Source organism: Macaca mulatta, chromosome 7 (assembly GCF_049350105.2).
Source record: "Macaca mulatta isolate MMU2019108-1 chromosome 7, T2T-MMU8v2.0, whole genome shotgun sequence".
NCBI lineage: Eukaryota > Metazoa > Chordata > Mammalia > Primates > Cercopithecidae > Macaca > Macaca mulatta.
Window position 1 is genome coordinate 79647763 of NC_133412.1, and position 20953 is coordinate 79668715.

General features: G+C 44.6%; 1 protein-coding gene and 2 long non-coding RNA genes across 7 annotated transcripts in view; 1 reads left to right on the top strand and 2 right to left on the bottom strand.

The window, feature by feature from the left end:
• Positions 1 to 1227: 1227 nt before the first annotated feature.
• The window catches only part of AP3S2 (adaptor related protein complex 3 subunit sigma 2), a 61070-nt gene continuing 41344 nt past the window's right edge, over positions 1228 to 20953 (bottom strand). For 2 of the 5 annotated variants that reach the window (XM_077937864.1, XM_077937860.1), the window contains 2 exons: positions 5262 to 5369; positions 1228 to 3311 (listed from right to left, as the gene is read on the bottom strand). In XM_077937864.1, the coding sequence (XP_077793990.1) occupies positions 3183 to 3311; positions 5262 to 5369 (237 nt within the window). In that variant the 3' untranslated portion in view covers positions 1228 to 3182. 5 annotated transcript variants of the gene reach the window in all.
• LOC144330104 (uncharacterized) overlaps positions 12342 to 20953 on the top strand; it is a 49973-nt gene continuing 41361 nt past the window's right edge. The window contains exon 1 of the long non-coding RNA XR_013395979.1: positions 12342 to 12948. This is a non-coding gene — a long non-coding RNA (uncharacterized LOC144330104). The remainder of the gene's footprint in view (positions 12949 to 20953) is intronic.
• LOC144330105 (uncharacterized) lies at positions 15613 to 17693 on the bottom strand. The gene is made up of 2 exons (XR_013395980.1): positions 16506 to 17693; positions 15613 to 16456 (listed from the first exon to the last, which is right to left on the bottom strand). It is a non-coding gene; the product is annotated as an uncharacterized LOC144330105 (long non-coding RNA).

Here is a 20953-nt window from a genome sequence, read left to right on the forward strand (position 1 = left end):
GGTGAGAGGATCACTTGACCCCAGGGCTTCGAGGCTGCAGCGAGCCATGATCACGCCACTGCACTCCAGCCTGAGCCACAGTGTGAGATCCCCATCTCACAAAAAAAGGAAAGCCGAGTATTCCATATAACCTTAACACACACCCACACACACACACATATATATATATATATTTTTTTTTTTTTGAGACAGTCTTTCTGTGTCTCCCATGCTGTAGTGTAGTGGCATGATCTCGGCTCACTGAAAGCTCTGCCTCCCAGGTTCACGCCATTCTCCTGTCTCAGCCTCCTGAGCAGCTGGGACTACAGGCGTCCACCACCACGCCTGGCTAATTTTTTGTATTTTTAGTAGAGACGGGGATTCACTGTGTTAGCCAGGATGGTCTTGATCTCCTGACCTCATGATCTGCCTGCCTTGGCCTCCCAAAGTGCTGGGATTACAGGCGTGAGCCACCGCACCCGGCCAACCTTAACATATTTTTTAAAAAGATGTTTATGGCTTTGCTGATAGCAGGCCGGAAAGCTAGCCGAATTTGCAGGCAAGCTTAAGCAGTTAATGAAAAATTATTGTGGCTTGTCCAAAGGGACTGAGTTTTCCAAATAAAAAAACGGGCTTTAGTTTTATGCCATTGTAAGAGGCAGTGTGAGGGATGTTTTGATGCCCACTTTGAATCTGTAGGACCACTCAATGATTTTTTAAAACCATTGGCTTCTGGCAGGCAAAACATTCAAAATCTCAAGGCTATCTCAGGAAATCTAGCACAGGGGCTGTCCTGCAGTAATTCATTAAACCACATAACAAACGAACTCAAGAAGAGGGATGTAGCTCTGGATTTGTGACCCTCAACGTAACACTTACCACCTTGGGCTTTGGCTTCAACCTCAGTTAAATGGAGGGACACAGAAGACTCTTTGGCTCTTATACTCTATGACACGATCACTGACCACCTTAGAAAATCAAGCCTATTTAGACCACGGTTTGGGAGAAGTCACTTAATCTCTTTGAGGCTCAGTTTCATCTATAAAAAAGATGATAACATTGGGAGAAGCCATCTTCAGCAATGAGGAAAGAAAAGGACAATGAAGTCAAGTGAGCAGTCTCGAATCTCAGCCCTGTGTAACCTAAGGGAAGGTTACTGGAACTGCGTCTACTTCCTTCATCTGCAAAATGGGGATTAGAATGTCTGTTGTAAGGACTGTTGAATGATCTTGCTCATGCCAACTTACAGAAGGTACAAAATAAACACTGATCTCCTTTATTCTGATTTCACATTCAGCAAATGAGAGAAATGTGAATGTACTGAAATGTCTGCCAGAAAAAGAAAATCCAACCCTTCAAAAGAATGCTATCAGGGGTTTTGACATCTATTCACCTATACTTCCCTCTTCCACAGTAAGAGGCCCACCTTCTGATCCACATTGCCCATCTCTGCGCTTATCATGGAGCTTTCAAGAGTGAGGACCAGAGGCTGTATGGAGCAGTGGGCACAAACCACAGGGAGCGCTATTCAAAAATGGAAAACGAGGTGGCCCTGACATGGGGTGCTGCTGGGCAGCCTCTCAGACCTGCCCTGCAACAGCATCAGGAGGCTGAGAGTCCCCAACCAGAAGGCCCGAGAGGGGCCCAGGCTGGAAACTTGACTGTGAAGCAGCCCTCATCTCAAGGTGGCTCAACAGCACACCTGAGATCTAGCCCATGCGACAGCGTGGGACCAGGAGGCCCTACTCCACCGCAGTAAGAACATTTATGGGCACCTAAGCTTTGGGAGAATGGCACCTGAGGGAACAGGGCGTGCCCACAAGCAGAGCTCCGGGAGGGAGAAGAGGCAGCCCTGCTCCTAGTCTTAGCCAGCATGCGTCATGTCCAGACCCCAAAAGGGTGACCCTGGCTCAGGTTCTCATGCTCCAGAAGCTGGCCCAGGTGGCAGTGGGTTCCCTGTGGAGGCAGCTCATCATTCACAACACAGCAATGAACCTTCTGCTCCCATGAGGAGAATGTATTTTAAACTTGGGAAGAGTCATAATTCTGGGATGTTCCACATGTTGTCAGCTTTAACCTTCTACAGACACAGGGCCTCTCCTCTGGGAGGAGGGACCTCTGGCATGTGTGGGTGTGTGGTGGGTCCCTCTCCCTATAAGCAGAAATGTGGTGGGCATGCGCCAGGTTTATGATTTGGATCGTGTCCTGCACATAACACCTGTGAGAATACAACTGGGACTAGGACAATGCAGGAAGCATATTCTTCATGAGGTGGTAACCAAAAGTCTCGGCTACACAACAGGAATTCTGGTGGCAGGGCATGGTGGCTCACACCTGTAATGCCAGCACTTTGGGAGGCTGAGGCAGGTGGATCACTTGAGGTCCAGGAGTTCGAGACCAGCCTGGCTAACATGGTGAAACCATTTCTACTAAAAATACAAAAATTAGCTGGGCGTGGTGGTGGGTGCTGTAATCCCAGCTACTGGGGAGGCTGAGACAGGAGAATTGCTTGAACCCAGGAAGCAGAGGTTGCAGTGAGCCAAGATTACACCACTGCACTCTAGCCTGGGTGACAGAGCAAGACTCCATCTCAAAAAAAAAAAAAAACCCACAAAAAAACTACAAAAGGATTCTGGGTGTAACAATCTCAATAGAGTCAGCAGGTGACTCTGGTTCTTCTAAAATTCTGCCCTTACTTGCCACTCACCACACCCCCAAATCTGAAGGGCCAGCCCATTTCTACCTATGACACCTCACCAGCAAGTAAAGGCCATGGGACCTCGGAAGTCTGTGGTGCTAAGGATGAAGACTCCAGTCAGAGAAGGTGCTCAGCCCTAGTGAGGAGGTTCTGGGAAGCAGGTAGGTCTGCTCAATGCAGTCCCTAACCCTTGGGAGCGTCTGTGTGTAAGGTAAAGGTGCGAGTGGCTTGGGCATGCTGACTCCCTGCTGAGGAAGGCAGGGCCCCTCACATCTGCAGCGGCCGTGTGCATCAGAGAACGGCATGGCTGCACATGTGAGAACTGGGCACACCCGAGCAGTGTCAATAGGAATCCCTTCCCCATTCCATGCCAAACAGTCTTCCCCAGACACAAAGGTTCCAGGTCCTGAGGCTTGACTCTTCTATGGCTCAAAACGGGTTCTGTTTCCAGACGTGCTTGTCTTTGCTTGTCTTAAGGACTCTATTTCAGCCCAATCCTTGACCCTCAGACAAACTGGGACAGGTTGGGAACTTTGATGTTGAGATCGCCAATGTTGATGTTCCGAGGAATCTCTGGCAGGTTGATGTTTTTCACAGCAGACACAGCCCGCGCAGGGGCTGCTGAAAGGCCACCCTGAGAAGAAATGAGAGGCGAGTATGAGACAAATTCTCAGTGTTACCTGCTTAACGCTAAAAAAAAGAAAAGAAAAGAAAAGAAAAGAAAAAACAAAAACAAACAAGCTCACGCCTGTAATCCTAGCACTTTGGGAGGCCAAGGTGGGTGGATCACCTGAGGTCAGGAGGTCGAGACTGGCCTGGCCAACATGGTGAAACCCCATCTCTACCAAAAATACAAAAATTGGCTGAGTGTGGTGGCGGGCGCCTGTAGTCCCAGCTACTAGGGAGGCTGAGGCAGGAAAATCGCTTGAACCTGGGAGGTGGAGGTTGCAGTGAGCTGAGATCACGCCACTGCACTCCAGCCTGGGCAACAGAGAGAGACTCTGTCTCAAAAACAAACAAACAAAATAACAGGTGAGGGATGCCTAGAGAAATTCCAAACTGAGCACACACAACTGAAGTTTTAATTTTCCCCCCTTATTCCTCAAAAGTAGCCAACAAAACAATCTTGAGGTTAGATGGGGTTTGGCACAGGGATCCAAAGCCTGCAGTCCTACTAGACTACCAGTTCCTCAGAGGTGGGGTGTGGCCTATGCAGTTTCACAGCCCCAGCATCTCACAGTGCCTGGCACATGGTGGGTACCCAAAAAATGCTGAAATAATCTAAGGTGGTTTGTCAGGGGCACTTTTCTGGTTACAAAACAAAACAAAACCCCTTCCTCAAAAGACTGAAGACTCTTACTGAAACGTGCAAAGTCACAGGGAAATTCTTAAAAGGAAAAGAAAAGCCATGGCTCTAGGGCAACTGCTTGCCAACTAATAATGTGAAATGAAAAGAGCTGGCTTTGGAAGTGTCGTGTGGCAACAAGCTGGGAGAAGGTGGGGGTATCACAGATACAGAAGGGCTGGTGACAAAACGCAGAGTCTGCACATCTACAGTGAACCCCCTACCTGGCAGGCTCATCCCCATGTGGAGAGAAGGGCAAAAGTGGATGAAGACTCTCTCACAATCATTTTTCCCCTATTGCCTTCTTTCCGAATGCCAACTCCAATTCTGCCCTCACCCAGCAAGTCTCCATTTCTTCTCATTTCCAACCCCCTTGCCTCTGACTCACTTACTATTCCTGGAATCTTCCCAGCCTACATTTCTGAAAGAACTATAGCTGTCACAATAGCTGTGGTCTGCAAAAGCTTCTTCCACAGGACTGCCAGTCCTCACAGAAAGAAGAATTCTTGGTTTCGCAAGATCAAGTTCCGTTATACAAGGCAAAGAATCTCTTTAAGACCCTCAGATAATTAAAGAGGTAATTTGTTCTGCTATTTCTGCATGTGAAAGTATATGTCTGTAACCTCTGTGCTCTGAGGAAGGGGATGGAGAGGCCTCAGAGGGATAGGACAGAATTTATGTGAACATCTGTATCAAGCCCAGTACCATGTGGGGGTGGACTGGGGTATGTTATTTTCAAGCCTAGCCCAAACTCTACTGTAGTTTTTTATAAGGCTAACTGGAAATAAGGAAATTGGCAACTCTGAGGTCTGAAAGACACCACGAGAAATGGCTGCTGGGAGATCAGACTCTTAGAGCACACAAACTAGGAAACCACACTGGAATAGGAGAAGAGGGTTCTGGGTCCCTCCAGGGAACGAGTGGCTTTCAAAGGAGGAATTACAAACCACAAACATGGGTCATAACCCCCAAGCCAAAAGCTGTTTGCTTTCCTCTGCCATCTGGCTTTTCTATTTACTCTTTTACCCTGAAAGTCTGAGATTTCAAACCTTGTTATCTGTTTAATTTTCAGGGCTGGTTGACCTTCAAATCCATGAGTTTCAATGGACTCAAGGAAGAAAGAAGATGAGTATCATTTCCTGAGGTTTCACAGCAACACAAACCAACACATGTACACACTCCTGCCTCTGCCCAGGTTTTCTCTACCCAGCCAGGGCTAGAACACAGTTGCTTACTCACCTCGGATTTCTCCAGCCTGTTTTGAGCTTCAATCTGAGCCACGATTTCATTCATGTTTGTTTCCAACACCATCCCACCCATCACCACCTCCTGGAGGATGTAGTGCACCTAAAGTGGAAGCAAAAATCAGAAGAGTCAGAATACTCCGTGGTGGTCAAAGTGTAACCCATGAGGTTTCCTTTTCCTGCAGCAGCAGAGTGGTCAGATATGACAACAGGTCCTGACTCAGAACTCAGACACTCAAGCCCCTTTGCCCATCCACCTCTCCAGTGACACCACGAGGGGTCTCTCCCAGGTCTTGGCACAGGGCAACATGAATCTCTCCCCTCAGCAGTGAGGTGGTAGCTACGAGCACAGGCTTCAAAGTTAGGCAGCTCTTGTTTAAATTCTGGCTCTGCTACTTGCTAGCTGGGTGGCCCTGGGCAAATTATCTTTAAAGTGCTTCAGCTTCCTTCCAGGATTGCAGTGAGGGCTGGATGAGATAAATATGTGTAAAGCACCTAGCCTGATGCCCAGTTCACACTGGGTTCCAAGTAAGTAATTATGGCTTTCATTATTAATATTACCATCATCAACACTGACTGTCATTAAGTAGGTCCAGTTATGACAGAATAATCCCTATCCAAGCATCTGAAATTAATGTCTCCCACCTTCCATAAGGCAGATCCTCCAGGCTGTGCTCCACTGAAGGGACGTGATCAGAGCAAGATAGAGCCCAATTCCTTTGCACCTCTCCTAACCTCATTTCTTACTGCTTAGATTAGAAAGCAGATTCAGCATAAACACCTTTCTAAGCATAAGGCTCACATTTGGGCTTAGGTTCCATCTAGCTAGTTATCTAAACAAAGCTGAATCTCAGTGTACCTAACCGCTGTGATGGGACAGAGGTTGACTCAACCATTGCACCCCATCATAGTAGGAAAGCTGTCACAGAAAGCCCTGGGTGGGTCAAAGCAGAGATGCCCACTGGGGTTCATAAGGAATGGTACTGCATATTTCAAACCAAATCGTATCAAATGGCCCTCAAGGTGCTTTCAGTCAAGGTGAGAAGATAGCAAGTACAACCTTCTATTGTTAACTAAGTGCCAAATGATTGGGATAATCCTGGGGAAGTCAGAGAAGAAAGGGAACTGTGGCTAGAGAGATCAGAGAGTTTCACAGAGACAGTGGGAGGACTGAAGCTGGGCTCTGACATTAGAGAAGCAGGGGAAAGAATTTCAGGTAGAAGGTGTTGGAAGGAGCAATTCAGCTGGTGTGTGGGCAGGTATGGGGAGCTTCTGGGTCTGGCTGGGATGGCAACTTTATTTACGCAGGAGAGAGGCTAAGACAAGGCTGAGAAGGTAATTTGGGTCTGGAGCAGGACTTCTCAGCCTGGGTACCAGTGACATCTGGGGCCAGAAAATTCTCTGCTGTGGGGCTGTCCTGTCGCTGAGGCCTGTTCTCTGGCATCCCTGGTCTCTACTCCTCCAGCTTGACAATCAAAAATGTCTCCAGAATTGTCATATGTGTTCCAGGGGGCAAACTTACCCCAGCTGAGCACCACTGGTCTAGAGTCTACAGTCAACCACCAGTTTACTCTGTAAGCAATGCAGAGTCAAGAAGAAAGATGTGTCTGCATATCTGGGCACTGTGCACTTCTGACATCTGAAGTTCTCTGGCATTGGCTCCCTGTATTTTGCCCTCAGGAAGTGCAGGGAACTTCTGATCTTGAGGACAGAGTATAATAAATCAAATGTATTCCCGTGTATGTGTGCCCACATTGAGCCTTATTAACCACTGTTCTGTCTACATACACACACACTCTCACGAGGTGTTCTTACATTTTATACAATATGAATTATTCATTAGCTATATGCAAATAAAGATTTAATGGTAAAAGTCTCATATTTAGATAATTTACAAAATGTTAAGATTGGTTTTAAAATAATTCCCTGGGGGAATTCCACTGTTTATACTTGTCCCCATCAATAAATAGGCCTCTGAACACAGTATGGTGGTTCCTCAAAAAGATTAAAAACAGAATTACCATATGGCTCAACTATTCCACTTTTGGGTACACACTCAAAAGAACTGAAAGTAAAGACTTGAAGAGAATGTGTACACCCATGTTCATAGCAGTATTATTCACAACAATACTGGAACAATTGGAAGCAGCCCAAGTGTCCATGAACAGACAATTGGATCAACAAAATGTGCCACAGAAATACAACAGAATATTATTCAGCCTTAAAAAGGAAAGGAATTCTGCTTTTTTGGTTTTGTTTTGTTTTGTTTCTATCTGAATTGAGACGCTGTAAAAGGGAAGGGAATTCTGAGACACACTGTAACACAGATGAACCTTGAAGACACTGTAAGTGAAACAACCCACACACAAAAGGATGAGGACTGTGTGATTCCACTCCTATGGGGTACCCAGAGTAGTCAAATTCAGAGACAGAAACTGGAATGGGGGCTGCCATGGGCAGGGGGAAGAGGGCAGTGGTTACAGGGCTGTTGTTTTGCAAGATAAAGAGCTCTGGAGATGGATGGTGGTGGCGACTGCACAACAATGTGGACATACTTAATGCCACAGAACTGTAAGTTTAAAAATAGTGAAGACAGGAAACTTTATGTTACATATTTTACCACAATTTAATAAAAAAGGAGAGAAACAGTCCTCTATACCTGTACTTTCAGTACTTATTCCTTTTGTTTAGCCAATCCCTGTGTGGGTAGAAAGTAGTACTTGTTGAGTATCTATTATGAACCAAGTACTTTATGTAACTTACCTTAATTTTACAACATTCATCTAAGGTAGGTAATGTAACCTTCACTTTATTATTATTACTACTACTATTATTATTATTACTATTATTATTTGAGGCAAAGTCTCACTCTGTTCCCCAGGCTGGAGTACAGTGTTGTGTACTTGGCTCACTGTACCCTCCGCCTCCTGGGTTCAAGCGATTCTCCCAACTCAGCCTCCTGAGTAGCTGGGATTATATGCACCTGTCACCACGCCCAGCTAATTTTTATATTTTTAGTAGAGTCGGGGTTTCCTCATGTTGGCCAGGCTGGTCCGGAACTCCTGACCTCAGATGATCCGCCTGCCTTGGCCTCCCAAAGTGCTGAGATTACAGGCGTAAGCCACCACGCCTGGCCTGCCTTGTCTTTATATATGAATAAATTGATACATTTTATGTATGAGGAAAAGGCAATAAAATGATCCCAATGTCATGTATGTTAGCAGCAGAATGGTGTTGATTCCAGAGCTCATGTTCTACCCTTTCTATCATACTTCCTCAGAATCCCAAACTGTGTCTTCCACTCTATTCATCCCTGACATCTATTCCACATGAAATCATTTAAGACTTTGGTGTGTTAAGATCTTGTATTAATTCTTCCATGATTTATCTCCAAGGCCTAGAACAATGCTCAGAGTAGGCATGCTGAAAGAATGAAAGGCTTTCCATATATCTGAGTAGCATATTCCTTGGGCTTTAGGGACTTCGAAGACCGACAACAGTGTGGTGGTGGGGGCTTTATGGAGAAGGTATAGTAAAAGGCCTAACACATGATGTCGTGGAGACTAGTGGCTGGTTAACAGAAAAAGTCAGTTAAAGCTTCTTATTTAACACTGCATCAGGCCGGGCGCGGTGGCTCAAGCCTGTAATCCTAGCACTTTGGGAGGCCGAGACGGGCGGATCACGAGGTCAGGAGATCGAGACCATCCTGGCTAACACGGTGAAACCCCATCTCTACTAAAAATACAAAAAATTAGCCGGGCGAGGTGGCGGGCGCCTGTAGTCCCAGCTACACGGGAGGCTGAGGCAGGAGAATGGCGTAAACCCGGGAGGCGGAGCTTGCAGTGAGCTGAGATCCGGCCACTGCACTCCAGCCCGGGCGACAGAGCGAGACTCCGTCTCAACAACAACAAAACAAAACAAAAAACACTGCATCATAAAGTCAGTATTTTCAAATGCTGTTCAAAATGTGTTCCAAATGCAAAAAGAAGAAATAGAAATGCAAACTCCATTTTTGTTATAACTATAGGATATCCAAAACTCCAAACCCCCAAACAGGTGAAAAAGCTGTCAAAAGCAGGGAGCTCCGGCAGGGACTCCTTTGCTTCACAGAAGGAAAAGAAGAAAGGATGCTACAGGGAGAGGACAGGGAAGCTGGAGATCTCAGAAAGACCTGCAAAAATATGTACTTCCTGTGAGTAAAGGACACACTCCGGTACCAAATTAATTCCTCGGTTTTAGAAGGCAGGAACTTCCTTGGACCTGAAGTTGAGGCTAAATGGGAAATCACACAAGCTACATTTGCCTCACAGACGTGGTCTCCATGGTAGTAGAGAAGACAGCCTTTGCATTGAGAAGATGCTAAGAGACACCTTGCCTATCTCGATTGGCTGGCTGGAGACTAAGGGTACACGGACTCACCCAGAACCCTAAATCAAGGGAACAACTGTAGCCAGCCCAGAACACAGTTTTGGTAGCTCCCCCAGCAAGCATCCTGCAAACAGCTGGTCCCTGAAAAACTTGCCTATTTAAGTATACAAAAAATCTAAACAGGATCTATAAAAATATACAGTGAGGAAAAATTAGGAAAGAAATAGGAAAACCAAATGGCAGACTAAGACCACACACTGGAAAAGGGCCTCCATGGACTAGATACAATGGTAATAAAATATTTTACACAATGAAAAAAAGAAAACTTGACAAAATAGTTGTCTCTATGAAATGAGAGCTCAAAGCAGAAATACAGAACTTCAGCAGAGGTAGGGAGACGAGAAGAGAAGACAAGCTGTATACTAGCAGAACTGAGGAAAGAAGTGAAAGGAAAAATACTGTTATAGAAATGAAGGTGAAACTGGAATAAGCAAAGGGAGAAGAGAGACTGCTAAAAACACAGTGGGAACAAAAGGAGAGAAATGAAAAAAAAAAAAAAAGAAACCAAAAAGGGCTAAAAGAAATAGAGAAGAAACAGTTACAAAAGACAGCAAAGGAGATGTAATATTTGCATAAAAGAAAACTTTAACATGAATGGGAAAAATATGTAAAGATATGTTCATAAAGATAGAATCTAAGATGTTTCTGAACTATAAGAGGATTGGGGTGTACATACTGAAAGGTCACACTGTATCCCAGGGAAAACAAATTCAGAATAGGCAGTACCAAGATACACCTTTAAGTAAGGTTTCTGAGTTCCTGCAACCAGGCAAAAAGATCAAATCACTTAAAAGAGAAACAAAATCATGAAAATTTCCACATTAATATTTGATGCTAACAGAAAATGGAACAATACCTACAAAATTCTCAAGGACAGAAAGTGTGACTCAAGGACTTTACTTATTTTTATTTTCATTTTTGAGATGGGGTCTCGCTCTGTCACCAGGCTGGAGTGCAGTGGCGTGATCTCGGCTCACTGCAACCTCCACCTCCTGGGTTCAAGCAATTCTCCTACCTCAGCCTCCCAAGGAGCTGGGACTATAGGCATGCGCCACCATGCCCAGCTAATTTTTGTATTTTTAGTAGAGATGGGGTTTCACCATGTTGGCCAGGATGGTCCGGATCTCTCAACCTCATATTCCGCCCCCCTTGGCCTCCCAAAGTGCTGGGATTAGGGTGTGAGCCACTGTGCCCAGCAGACTCAAGGACTTTATACCCAGTCAACTGTCCAGCAAGGGTAACAGAATGGGGACCACTGTTCCCAAATATTTTTTTTTTCTTTCTTTCTTTCTTTTTTTTTTTTGAGACAGAGTTTCACTCTTGTTGCCCAGACTGGAGTGCAATGGTGCTATCTCTGCTCACCGCAACCTCTGCCTCCCTGGTTCAAGCGATTCTCCTGCTTCAGCCTCCTGAGTAGCTGGGATTACAGGCATGTGCACCACGCCTGGCTAATTTTGTATTTTTCGTAGAGATGGGGTTTCTCCATGTTGGTCAGGCTGGTCTCAAACTCCCAACCTCAAGTGATCCACCCACCTCAGTCTCTCAGAGTGCTGGCATTACAAGCATGAGCCACCACACGCGGCCAAGTATTTCTTAAGGAATCTACAAAAGGAAGCACTTGTGCCAACTAAGAGGTGACTGGAAAAACTATGGCAGGGCCAGGCCTGGTGGCTCATGCTTGTAATCCCAGCACTTTGGGAGGCCAAGGTGGGTGGATCATTTGAGGTCAGGAGTTTAAGACCAGCCTGGCCAACATGGTGAAACCCCATCTCTACTAAAAATACAAAAATTAGCCAGGTGTGGTGGCACACACCTGTAATCCCAGCTACTCAGGAGGCTGAGGCAGAATCGCTTGAACCTGGGAGGTGGAGGCTGCAGTGAGCTGAGATTGCGCCATTGTACTCTAGCCTGGGTGACAGAGCGAGACTCCATCTCAAAAAAAAAAAAAAAAGTTAGCTGGGCAGAAGTGGCACTTGCCTGTAATCCCAGCTACTTGGGAGGCTGGGGCAGGAGAATCGCCTGAACCCAGGAGGAGGTTGTAGTGAGCCAAGATCATGTCACTGCACTCCAGCCTGGGCAACAAGAGCGAAAATCCTTCTCAAAAACAAAAACAAAACAAAAAACTACGGCAAAAACTTGCAGTGAGCACCGAAACTACTTAACTGTAGGTCTAAGACTAAAATAGGATTAGGGTAACAACGGAGTGTCAATACTATATGCTTTGATGATGTAGAAAACTCCAGCTAGTAAAAACTAGGAAGAGAAGAGGGGAAAAAAGGAGGGAGGTAGAATACGAACACTGATTTCCTCACCCTCAGTAACTGAGAGTCCATGGATAGCATTTAAAACTAAAGTAATAATGGTATGGTTAATCTGACTTTTACTGTGACTTTTCCCATGAATGTCCACACCTACCATTATTTGCTATAAACAAAACTTTGAGAGCCATTAAATTTTTGGCAAAGGCCAAAAAACTCTCTTTTTTTTTTTTTTTTTTTTTTTGAGACAGGGTCTTGCTTTGTCACCCAGGCTGGAGTGCAGTGCCATGATTATAGCTCATTGCAGCCTTGAACTACTGGGCTCCAGCAATCCTCCTGCCTCAGTCTCCTGAGTAGCTGGGCCTATTGGCACATGCCACCATGCCCAGCTTTTTTTTTTTTTTTTTTAAATTTTTAAGTAGAGATGAGGTCTTGCTATGTTGCTCAGGTTGATCTTGAACTCCTGAGCTCAAGGGATCCTCCCGCCTCAGCCTCCCAAAGTATTGAGATTACAGGTGTGAGCCAATGTGCCCAACCCAGAAAGATCTCTTCTGCTGATTTGAGTTTTTTGCCATTATTGCAAAAAACTCACCCAAAATGCATCATCTACAATTTCCAGTTTCTCTAAAGTTAGAACTCAGACTGCTATGAAACAGTAAGTACAGAATCCTGGATTTTTAGGATTCCTCCACCTCTACTCTTCCATAGTTATCTTACCCAACCTAATTCAGCTTCATTTCCTTTTTAAAGTAACTTGTCCTTCCAAAGCATTCCTCTTAGTTTTCACAGAATAATTTTCTTTTCTCTTTTTTTTGGAAACAGTCTCACTCTGTCGCCCAGCTGGAGTGCAGGGGCGCGATCTCGACTCACTGCGGCCTCTGTCTCCCAGGTTCAAGCAATTCTCTTGCCTCAGCCTCCTGAGTAGCTGGGTCTACAGGCGCACGCCACCACGCCAGCTTATCTTTTGTATTTTTAGTAGAGCCAGGGTTTTACCATGTTGCCCAGGCTGGTCTCGAACTCCTACGTGCTAGGATTACAGGCATGAGCCACCACGCACAGCCAGAATAATTTTCTTTTCTTCCTCATAATTTAATACGTATATTATTTAATCAAATTACATAATTACAGTACCACTTTACTGGCATAAAGAGATCTGGAAACATAACAACTGACCTTTAGTAAGCAAAATGACTCAAGTGTAACTGAGCAATGGATAAGTAAACAGCTGCCCGTATTAGTCCTGCTAGTCAGTTCAGACCTTGTCCACTGAACATGAAAAGTTGACCACGAAAGATGACTAACATTTCTCTGACTGGAGACAGACAGGACTTGAGAAAGTTGGAGGCTGCTAAGCATGGGTGTGGGGAGCAAGCAGTCAAGAATCAATACTGAACTCATGTATCTAAAGAACTGGAGATACAGTCAGGGCACAAAGAAGGGTTCTGTTGAAACAACGGAAGTTGGCTGGTGGGCTGACCTTGAGGAAGCCTGCAGCAATCTAGGTAAATACCTGAGAGAAGACTGACTGACAGATAAAGTCACAAACCAACACAGGGAGGCTGGTAGGGAAAGAAAATCTGAGATGTGAGTCATGTAAATGGCATTCGAAACCACAGGAACAGAAGGAAAGAGGCTAAGTCTTCAAGAGGCCTAAACCCAGACTCACACAGTGTGCAATGAACAAATATGAATTATCAAGTAATGATAATTCAACTTTCTCTCTACTCAGCAAGCATGGGAAATAATGACACTAGCAAAATGCATTCAGAAGTGTTTATTAACAGAGTTTAAACAAAAGTGCTACTGATTTTTCAGTACTTGGCAAATCCAATGGTTATTTAACCTAAAAATAATTACAACCAGGATGAGTTTCATCTGACATAAAGATTAGGATAACCTCAATAAACCAACAGGATATCTTGACATAAGGGGAAGACAACAGAAAAAATGCTTCAGGCGATAAATCTGAAATCTTAAAAGGTAAAATGAGGCATAGATACTGATGTTTTCCAAGATCAAGATACATAAATTTATGACATTTTAGTGAGTGAAAGTTGGTGTTTTTAGCTCTGTCCTATTTAGATTTTTCTCTTGGAACCCCTGAAAATAGTCAAGAGTAGGAATGAGTACTGTAGTCAAAATGTCAGTTCCTCTAAAGACAATTTAACCTGTTATCGAGTCTCTCCATTCTCCCCCAACACCTCTGGACATCTGTGTCTCTTCATTTTTCTTTTTCTTGAGACATGGTCTCACTCTGTCGCCCAGGATGGAATGCAGTGGCACGATCTCGGCTCATTGCAACCTCCATCTCCCGGATTCAAGCGATCCTATAGCCTCAGCCTCCCCAGTAGTTGGGACTATAGGCCACATGCCACCACACCCGGCTAATTTTTTTTTTTTTTTTTTTTGAGACAGAGTCTCGCTCTGTGGTCCAGGCTGGAGTGCAGTGGTGCAATCTCGGCTCACTGCAACATCCGCCTCCCAGGTTCAAGTGATTCTCCTGCCTCAGCCTCCCAAGTAGCTGGGACAACAGGCACGTGCCACCACGCCTGGCTAATTTTTTGTATTTTCAGTAGAGACGTGGGTTTCACTGTGTTAGCCAGGATGGTCTCGATCTCCTGACCTAGTGATCCGTATGCCTTGGCCTCCCAAAGTGCTGGGATTACAGGCATGAGCCACTGTGCCCAGCCTATGAATTGTACTTTTTAAAAAAAATTATTTTACTTTAAGTTCTGGGGTACATGTGCAGAATGTGCAGGTTTTTACATAGGTATACACGTGACATGGTGGTTTGCTGCACCCATCAACCGGTCATCTATATTAGGTATTTCTCCTAATGCTATCCTTCTCCTAGCCCCCCACCCCCCAACAGGTGCTGGTGTATGATGTTCCCCTCCCTGTGCCCATGTGTTCTCATTGTTCAACTGCCATTTATGAGTGAAAATATATGGTGTTTGGTTTTCTGTTCTTGTGTTAGTTTGCTGAGAATGATGGTTTCCAGCTTCATCCATGTCCCTGCAAAGGACAAGAACTCATCCTTTTTTTATGGCTGCATAGTATTTCATGGTGAATTGTATTTTAATGCTAAGATTCCTTCAGGAACTCTCAGGCACATAGAGCTGTCTGGTCCTAAGCAGCTCTGAAGAAAGCAAGCCAAGAAAGCAACTTTGCTTTGTAAAGTTCTGTTTTCCCTTTCACCTGCTCTTAGTGTCTTCTAAATCACTTTTATGAACTTTTTGACCTTCAGACTGGACATTTCCATGGTTTTCTCTAGATGTCTTCTTGTCATAAAATCCCACAAGACATTCAATCCCTAGCCATTGATTTCTTTCTCTCTTTCACTCACATGATCATACATTGTTTCAATGGGCAATGAATGAATCCAGGGGAGCCTCCTCTTACACATCAGATGGAAGTGGCTGGCTGGTTTAGGGGCCACAGAGATTGAAAATTTGTTTTAAGCATTACAATCACTCTAAGCACTCTAAGATGCACATGAGCACAGGCACATGAGAACAGAGGCAAAGAAGAGCAGATTCAAATCTTCCATGTCACACTCATTCCAGATACACACTAATTAAGTAGAATTGAGGGCTGTATTTAGAATTTTTCGTCCTGTATTTAGAATTTTTCGTCCTGTATTTAGAATTTTTCGTTTCCTTTTTGTTTTTGGACAAATGGATAGAGGTGAATAAGTTAAATGTTTCAGTGAGCCCACTGTACCTACCACATAAAAGGTAGTGTGTTAGGTTCAAGGCATTCACTGATTTTTCTTTTTTTTTTTTTTGAGACAGGGTCTTGCTCTGTCACTATCACTCAAGCTGAAGAGCAGAGGCGTGATCATGGCTTACAGCAGCCTTGACCTCCGAGGCTCAAGTGATCTCACCTCAGCCTCCAGAGTAGCTGGGACCACCGATGTGCATCACCACGCCCAGCTAATTTTTGTATTTTTCGTAGAGACAGGGTTTCACCATGTTGCCCAGGCTGATCTCAAACTCCTGGGCTCAAGCAATCCTTCTGCTTCAACCTCCCAGAGTGCTGGGATTACAGCACCTGGCCGATTTTTCACTAAAAGAATATAATCTCTAACAATGTCTATTTTCAAATAGGCTTAACATCACAGAATGTTAAGAGCTGGAAGAAGGAAATGAAGATAAGATGTGGATCCTGTCCTTAAAGGGTTTAGAATCAAGTAAGAAAGATTAAACATGTAGAGAATTAACTATAATAAAACGAAGTCTGTGATAAATACTATGACCCAAGTACAAAGTGCTATGTTATTTCAGAGAAGGGTGACCTTAAGACTAATTGGCAATTGGAGGAAAAGGCAGCCAGGCAGAGGGAATGGCAAATTACCTAGCAACTCATTAATTATTCTTCATGCTCTACTAATTCATCATCTTTTTTTTTTTGAGACAGATTTTCGCTCTGTCGCCCAGGTTGGATTGTAGTGGTGCGATCTCAGTTCACTGCAACCTCCGCCTCCCAGGTTCAAGCAATTCTCCTGCCTCAGCCTCCTGAGTAACTAGGATTACAGGCATGTGCCACTGCGCCTGGCTAATTTTTCTATTTTTAGTAGAGATGGGCTTTCTCTATGTTGGCCAGGCTGATTTCGAACTCCTAAACTTGTGATCTGCCCAATTTGGCCTCCCAAAGTGCTGGGATGACAGGCATGAGCCACCACACCCAGCTCATCTTCTTTTATAATTAATAAAAGGATCACTCACTCACTGGCTTCATGTTTTATGCTCTTTGAGTATACACAGTTGACTACAGTAAAGTATACTCACTACATATTATTACTTCCTTTTTAAAAAAACGAATTCCTATTATGAGTCAGGGTTCTCTGTGAAATCATTTTTTTTTAAACGTTCTAGCAGGACTTTTTCTTTCTAGCCCAGTGTTTCATCCTCCTTTGGCTACTACCTGTTTGCACTGCTGATCCCAAACGCCAAGCACAGTGCTAAGTATAGAAAAAGATCCAAACCTTGTCCTTTTGAATTTTATCCTTCATTGGTTGCTTATCTGCTAACAAAACATGACACAAACACATTTCCCCATATTTAGGATGTCAAAGGAGGCAGGAACATTACAGGCAGCATTGCAGAGTGTAGAGGGAGCAGGTTCAGAATCTGAATCTGGCTCTATCACTTACCAGCTGTGTGACCTTAGAGAAACTGAGGCTTCCTACCAATAAACCTCAGTTTCTTCATCTGTAAAATGGGGAGAACCAGAGTTCTTGGCTGCCAGGCTTATTCTAAAGATTAAAAAAGATGATGTAGGAAATAAATGAGACACTGTATATAAAGCACTTGGCTATCTATTATGTGCCTGGTTCTTAGTAAGTACTTGATGGATGTTGGTTAATTTGGTAGTTATAATCAAAGTCATCTTGACCAACCTCTTTCCCAGTGCAGGATTCTGTTCTTTGGCTCCTGCAACAGTATAGATCCTTCACTCTGGTGACAGATCCTTCGCCTCCATGAAGAGAGCTCACTACTGTTTCCAAGCTGCTCAGTGGGCTGTTGAGCAGCAACAACTGTCAGAGAGTTTTTAACTGTACTGAGCTACAACAAGCATCAAATAATTTCCACCCCCAATCCTACCTGTGTCCTCTGGAGCAACAGAGAGTAAGTCCCTGCTCTCTACCCTGAGATTCTATCACTCTGCCTAAGGCAACCACATAGGCAGGCAGATAAGTGAAGCACAATTTGGCCATCAAAAAAAAAAAAAAAAAAAGTTCAAATGCCACGCCTAGATCTCACAAACCTGTTTCTAAGGAGACTATCTCCATCCCCACAGTCCCCTGCTCCTCTAAATCGCTGCCCATGGAATAGCCCTGCGCCCCACTCCACCCGCTCACCCTTTACATGCTGGATCAAAGACTTCCAAAGTTGTAACATCCCTAAACACAAGTTACAAAAATAGTTCAGTATCACTGGAGCGTAAAGTTCAAAGCAAGAGGTAAGGCTAGAGAGGCAGGCTGGGCATGCTCACGGAGGTCTTTGTACATGAGAAGGGGCTATGGCTTCACCCTTTTGGCAGTGGTCCCCAACTTTAAAAAAAATCATGAAAATTCACTAAATAACATACTTCCCTCAATCACTTAGTGTCACTGAACTATCATAAGGTTCTGAGGAAGGTGGTGGAGGGGAGTGAGGCATGTCCTTCTCCTCCTCAAGAATCGCTGCAGTTAGGGGTATACATCAGCAAGAGAGCTAGTAAAAAATACATTTTTAAATATATCGGCCGGGCGCGGTGGCTCAAGCCTGTAATCCCAGCACTTTGGGAGGCCGAGACAGGCGGATCACGAGGTCAGGAGATCGAGACCATCCTGGAGAACACGGTGAAACCCGTCTCTACTAAAAAATACAAAAAACTAGCTGGGCGAGGTGGCGGGAGCCTGTAGTCCCGGCTACTCAGGAGGCTGAGGCAGGAGAATGGCGTAAACCCGGGAGGCGGAGCTTGCAGTGAGCTGAGATCCGGCCACAGCACTCCAGCCTGGGCGACAGAGCGAGACTCCGTCTCAAAAAAAAAAAAAAAAAATTATATATATTATATATATATATATATATATATATCATTAGGAACGTGTGTAAAGGATAGTTTTAAGGCACAATATAAGGAGGCAGAGAGACTAGTAGGAAAAAGTAAAAATAAAGACAAATTCACCATTTATTCAACTAAGAAATTATTCACTAACTCCAATCCTCAAGTAATTGAATGGTAGATATTACTGTATTATATCAAATCTAAGACTTCACTGATTGTAAAACATACCATTTTATGTGCTACTAAAAAAGAAAAATGACATACCATTGATTATAAGAAAAATCTTGATTTGATGTTAAAATTATAAATGGTACTCAAAAAGTGAGTCTAAGAATCAATGAAATGTGATATCATCCCTGTTTTACAACTGAAGAAAATTGAGGCACAAAGAGGTCTTTAAGAGGGTTGCATAAATTACACAGTTAGAATCTGGTAGAGTCAGAAGCCCACAAAAGCACTTCATGCAGAATCCCACTTGAGGAACATAGGGTTCCTAGTTCCTCCTGAGTGCACCTAGAGGTTATCTCCCAAGGGAGCAAAGGCAAAGTGAAAAGTGAGCCCACCCTGAAACTAGCCAGTATGCACAAGTCATAACCTTCAGAGGCAAGGTCTAATTAGAATTTGGTTTTAAAAAATGGGCCTTGGCTGGGTGCAATGGCTCACACCTGTAATTCCAGCACTTTGGGAGGCCGAGGCGGGTGGATCACTTGAGGTTAGGAGTTCGAGACCAGGTTGGCCAACATGGCGAAACCCTGTCTCTACTAAAAAGCACAAAAATGAGGGCCAGGCGCAGTGGCTCACGCCTGTAATCCCAGCACTTTGGGAGGCTGAGGTGGGCAGATCACGAGGTCAGGAGTTCAAGACCAGCCTGGCCAAGATGGTGCAACCCTGTCTCTACTTTAAAAAACACAAAAAATTAGCCGGGCATGGTGGTGTGCACCTGTAATCCCAGCTACTCAGAAGGCTGAGGCAGGAGAATTACTTGAACCTAGGAGGCAGAGGTTGCAGTGAGCCGAGATTGCACCACCGCACTCCAGCCTGGATGACAGAGTGAGACTCCGTCCCAAAAAAAAAAATTAGCCGGGCGTGATGGTGCGCACCTGTAGTCCCAGCTACTCAGGAGGCTGAGGCATGAGAATTGCTTAAACCCAGGAGGCAGAGGTTACAGTGAGCCAAGATTGAGCCACTGCACTCCAGCCTGGGGAACAGAGCCAGATTCTGTCGCAAAATTAAAAAAAAAAAAAAAAAAAAAGGCGGGGGTGGGGGGGCCTCTAGCTGTGCTATTCAGATAATATACCTGAAAAGTATGCCTTGAAAATAAAAAAACAGGCTGGGTAAGATGGCTCATGCCTGTAATCCCAACACTTTGGGAAGCTGAGATGGGCGGATCACTTGAGCCCAGGAGTCCAAGACCAGCCTGGGCAACATGGAGAAACCTCATTTCTACAAAAAATAAAAAAAAATTACCCAGGCATGGTAGTGCACGCCTGTAGTCCCAGCTATTTGGAAGGCTGAAGTGGAAGGCGCTCGGAAGCAGAGATTGCAATGAGCTGAGATTGTGCCATTGCATTATAGCCTGGGCAATAGACCAAGACTCTGTCTCAAAAAAAAAAAAAACAAAGAAAAGGCCAGGCGCGGTGGCTCATGTCTGTAATCCTTGCACTTTGGGAGGCCGAGGTGGGCGGATCACCTGAGGTCAGGCGTTTGAGACCAGCCTGGACAACATGGTGAAACCCTGTCTCTACTAAAAATACAAAAATTAGCTGGAAATCACTTGAACCCGGGAGGCGGAGGTTGCAGTGAGCCAAGATTGTGCCAATGTACTCCAGCCTGGGCAACAGAGTGAGACTCTGTCTAAAAAAAAAAAAAGAAAAGAAAAGAAAAAGAAACTCACAAAATTGGGACACATATCTATTTCACTTCAACTAATCAATTCTGACTGTCCTGTACTGTTTGGATAACCAACAAAGTATTATACACTGACACTATTCCAAAGGAGTTTACAATCTACTAGAAACAATTAGAATTAAAAACATGAGAGCATGAGCAAGAAGACAAAACAGCTTGGAGAACTACAATACTGAATTTCAGAGAAAGCTTCATCAAAGGTAAAAACTGGGCTAGGGCTGGGCACGGTGGCTCATGCCTGTAATCCCAGCACTTTGGAAGGCCGAGGCAGGAGGATTGTTTGAGTTCAGGAGTTCAAGACCACTCTGGCCAACATAGCCAGACCTGTCCCTTTTTTCTTTTCATTTTTTTTTTTTTTTTTGAGACGAAGTCTCGCTCTTGTCACCCATGCTGGAGTGCAATGCGCAATCTCGGCTCATTGCAACCTCCGCCTCCTGGGTTCAAGCAATTCTCCTGCCTTAGCCTCCCAAGTAGCTGGGATTACAGGCACCTGCCACTATGGCCAGCTAATTTTGGTATTTTTAGTAGAGATGATGGGGTT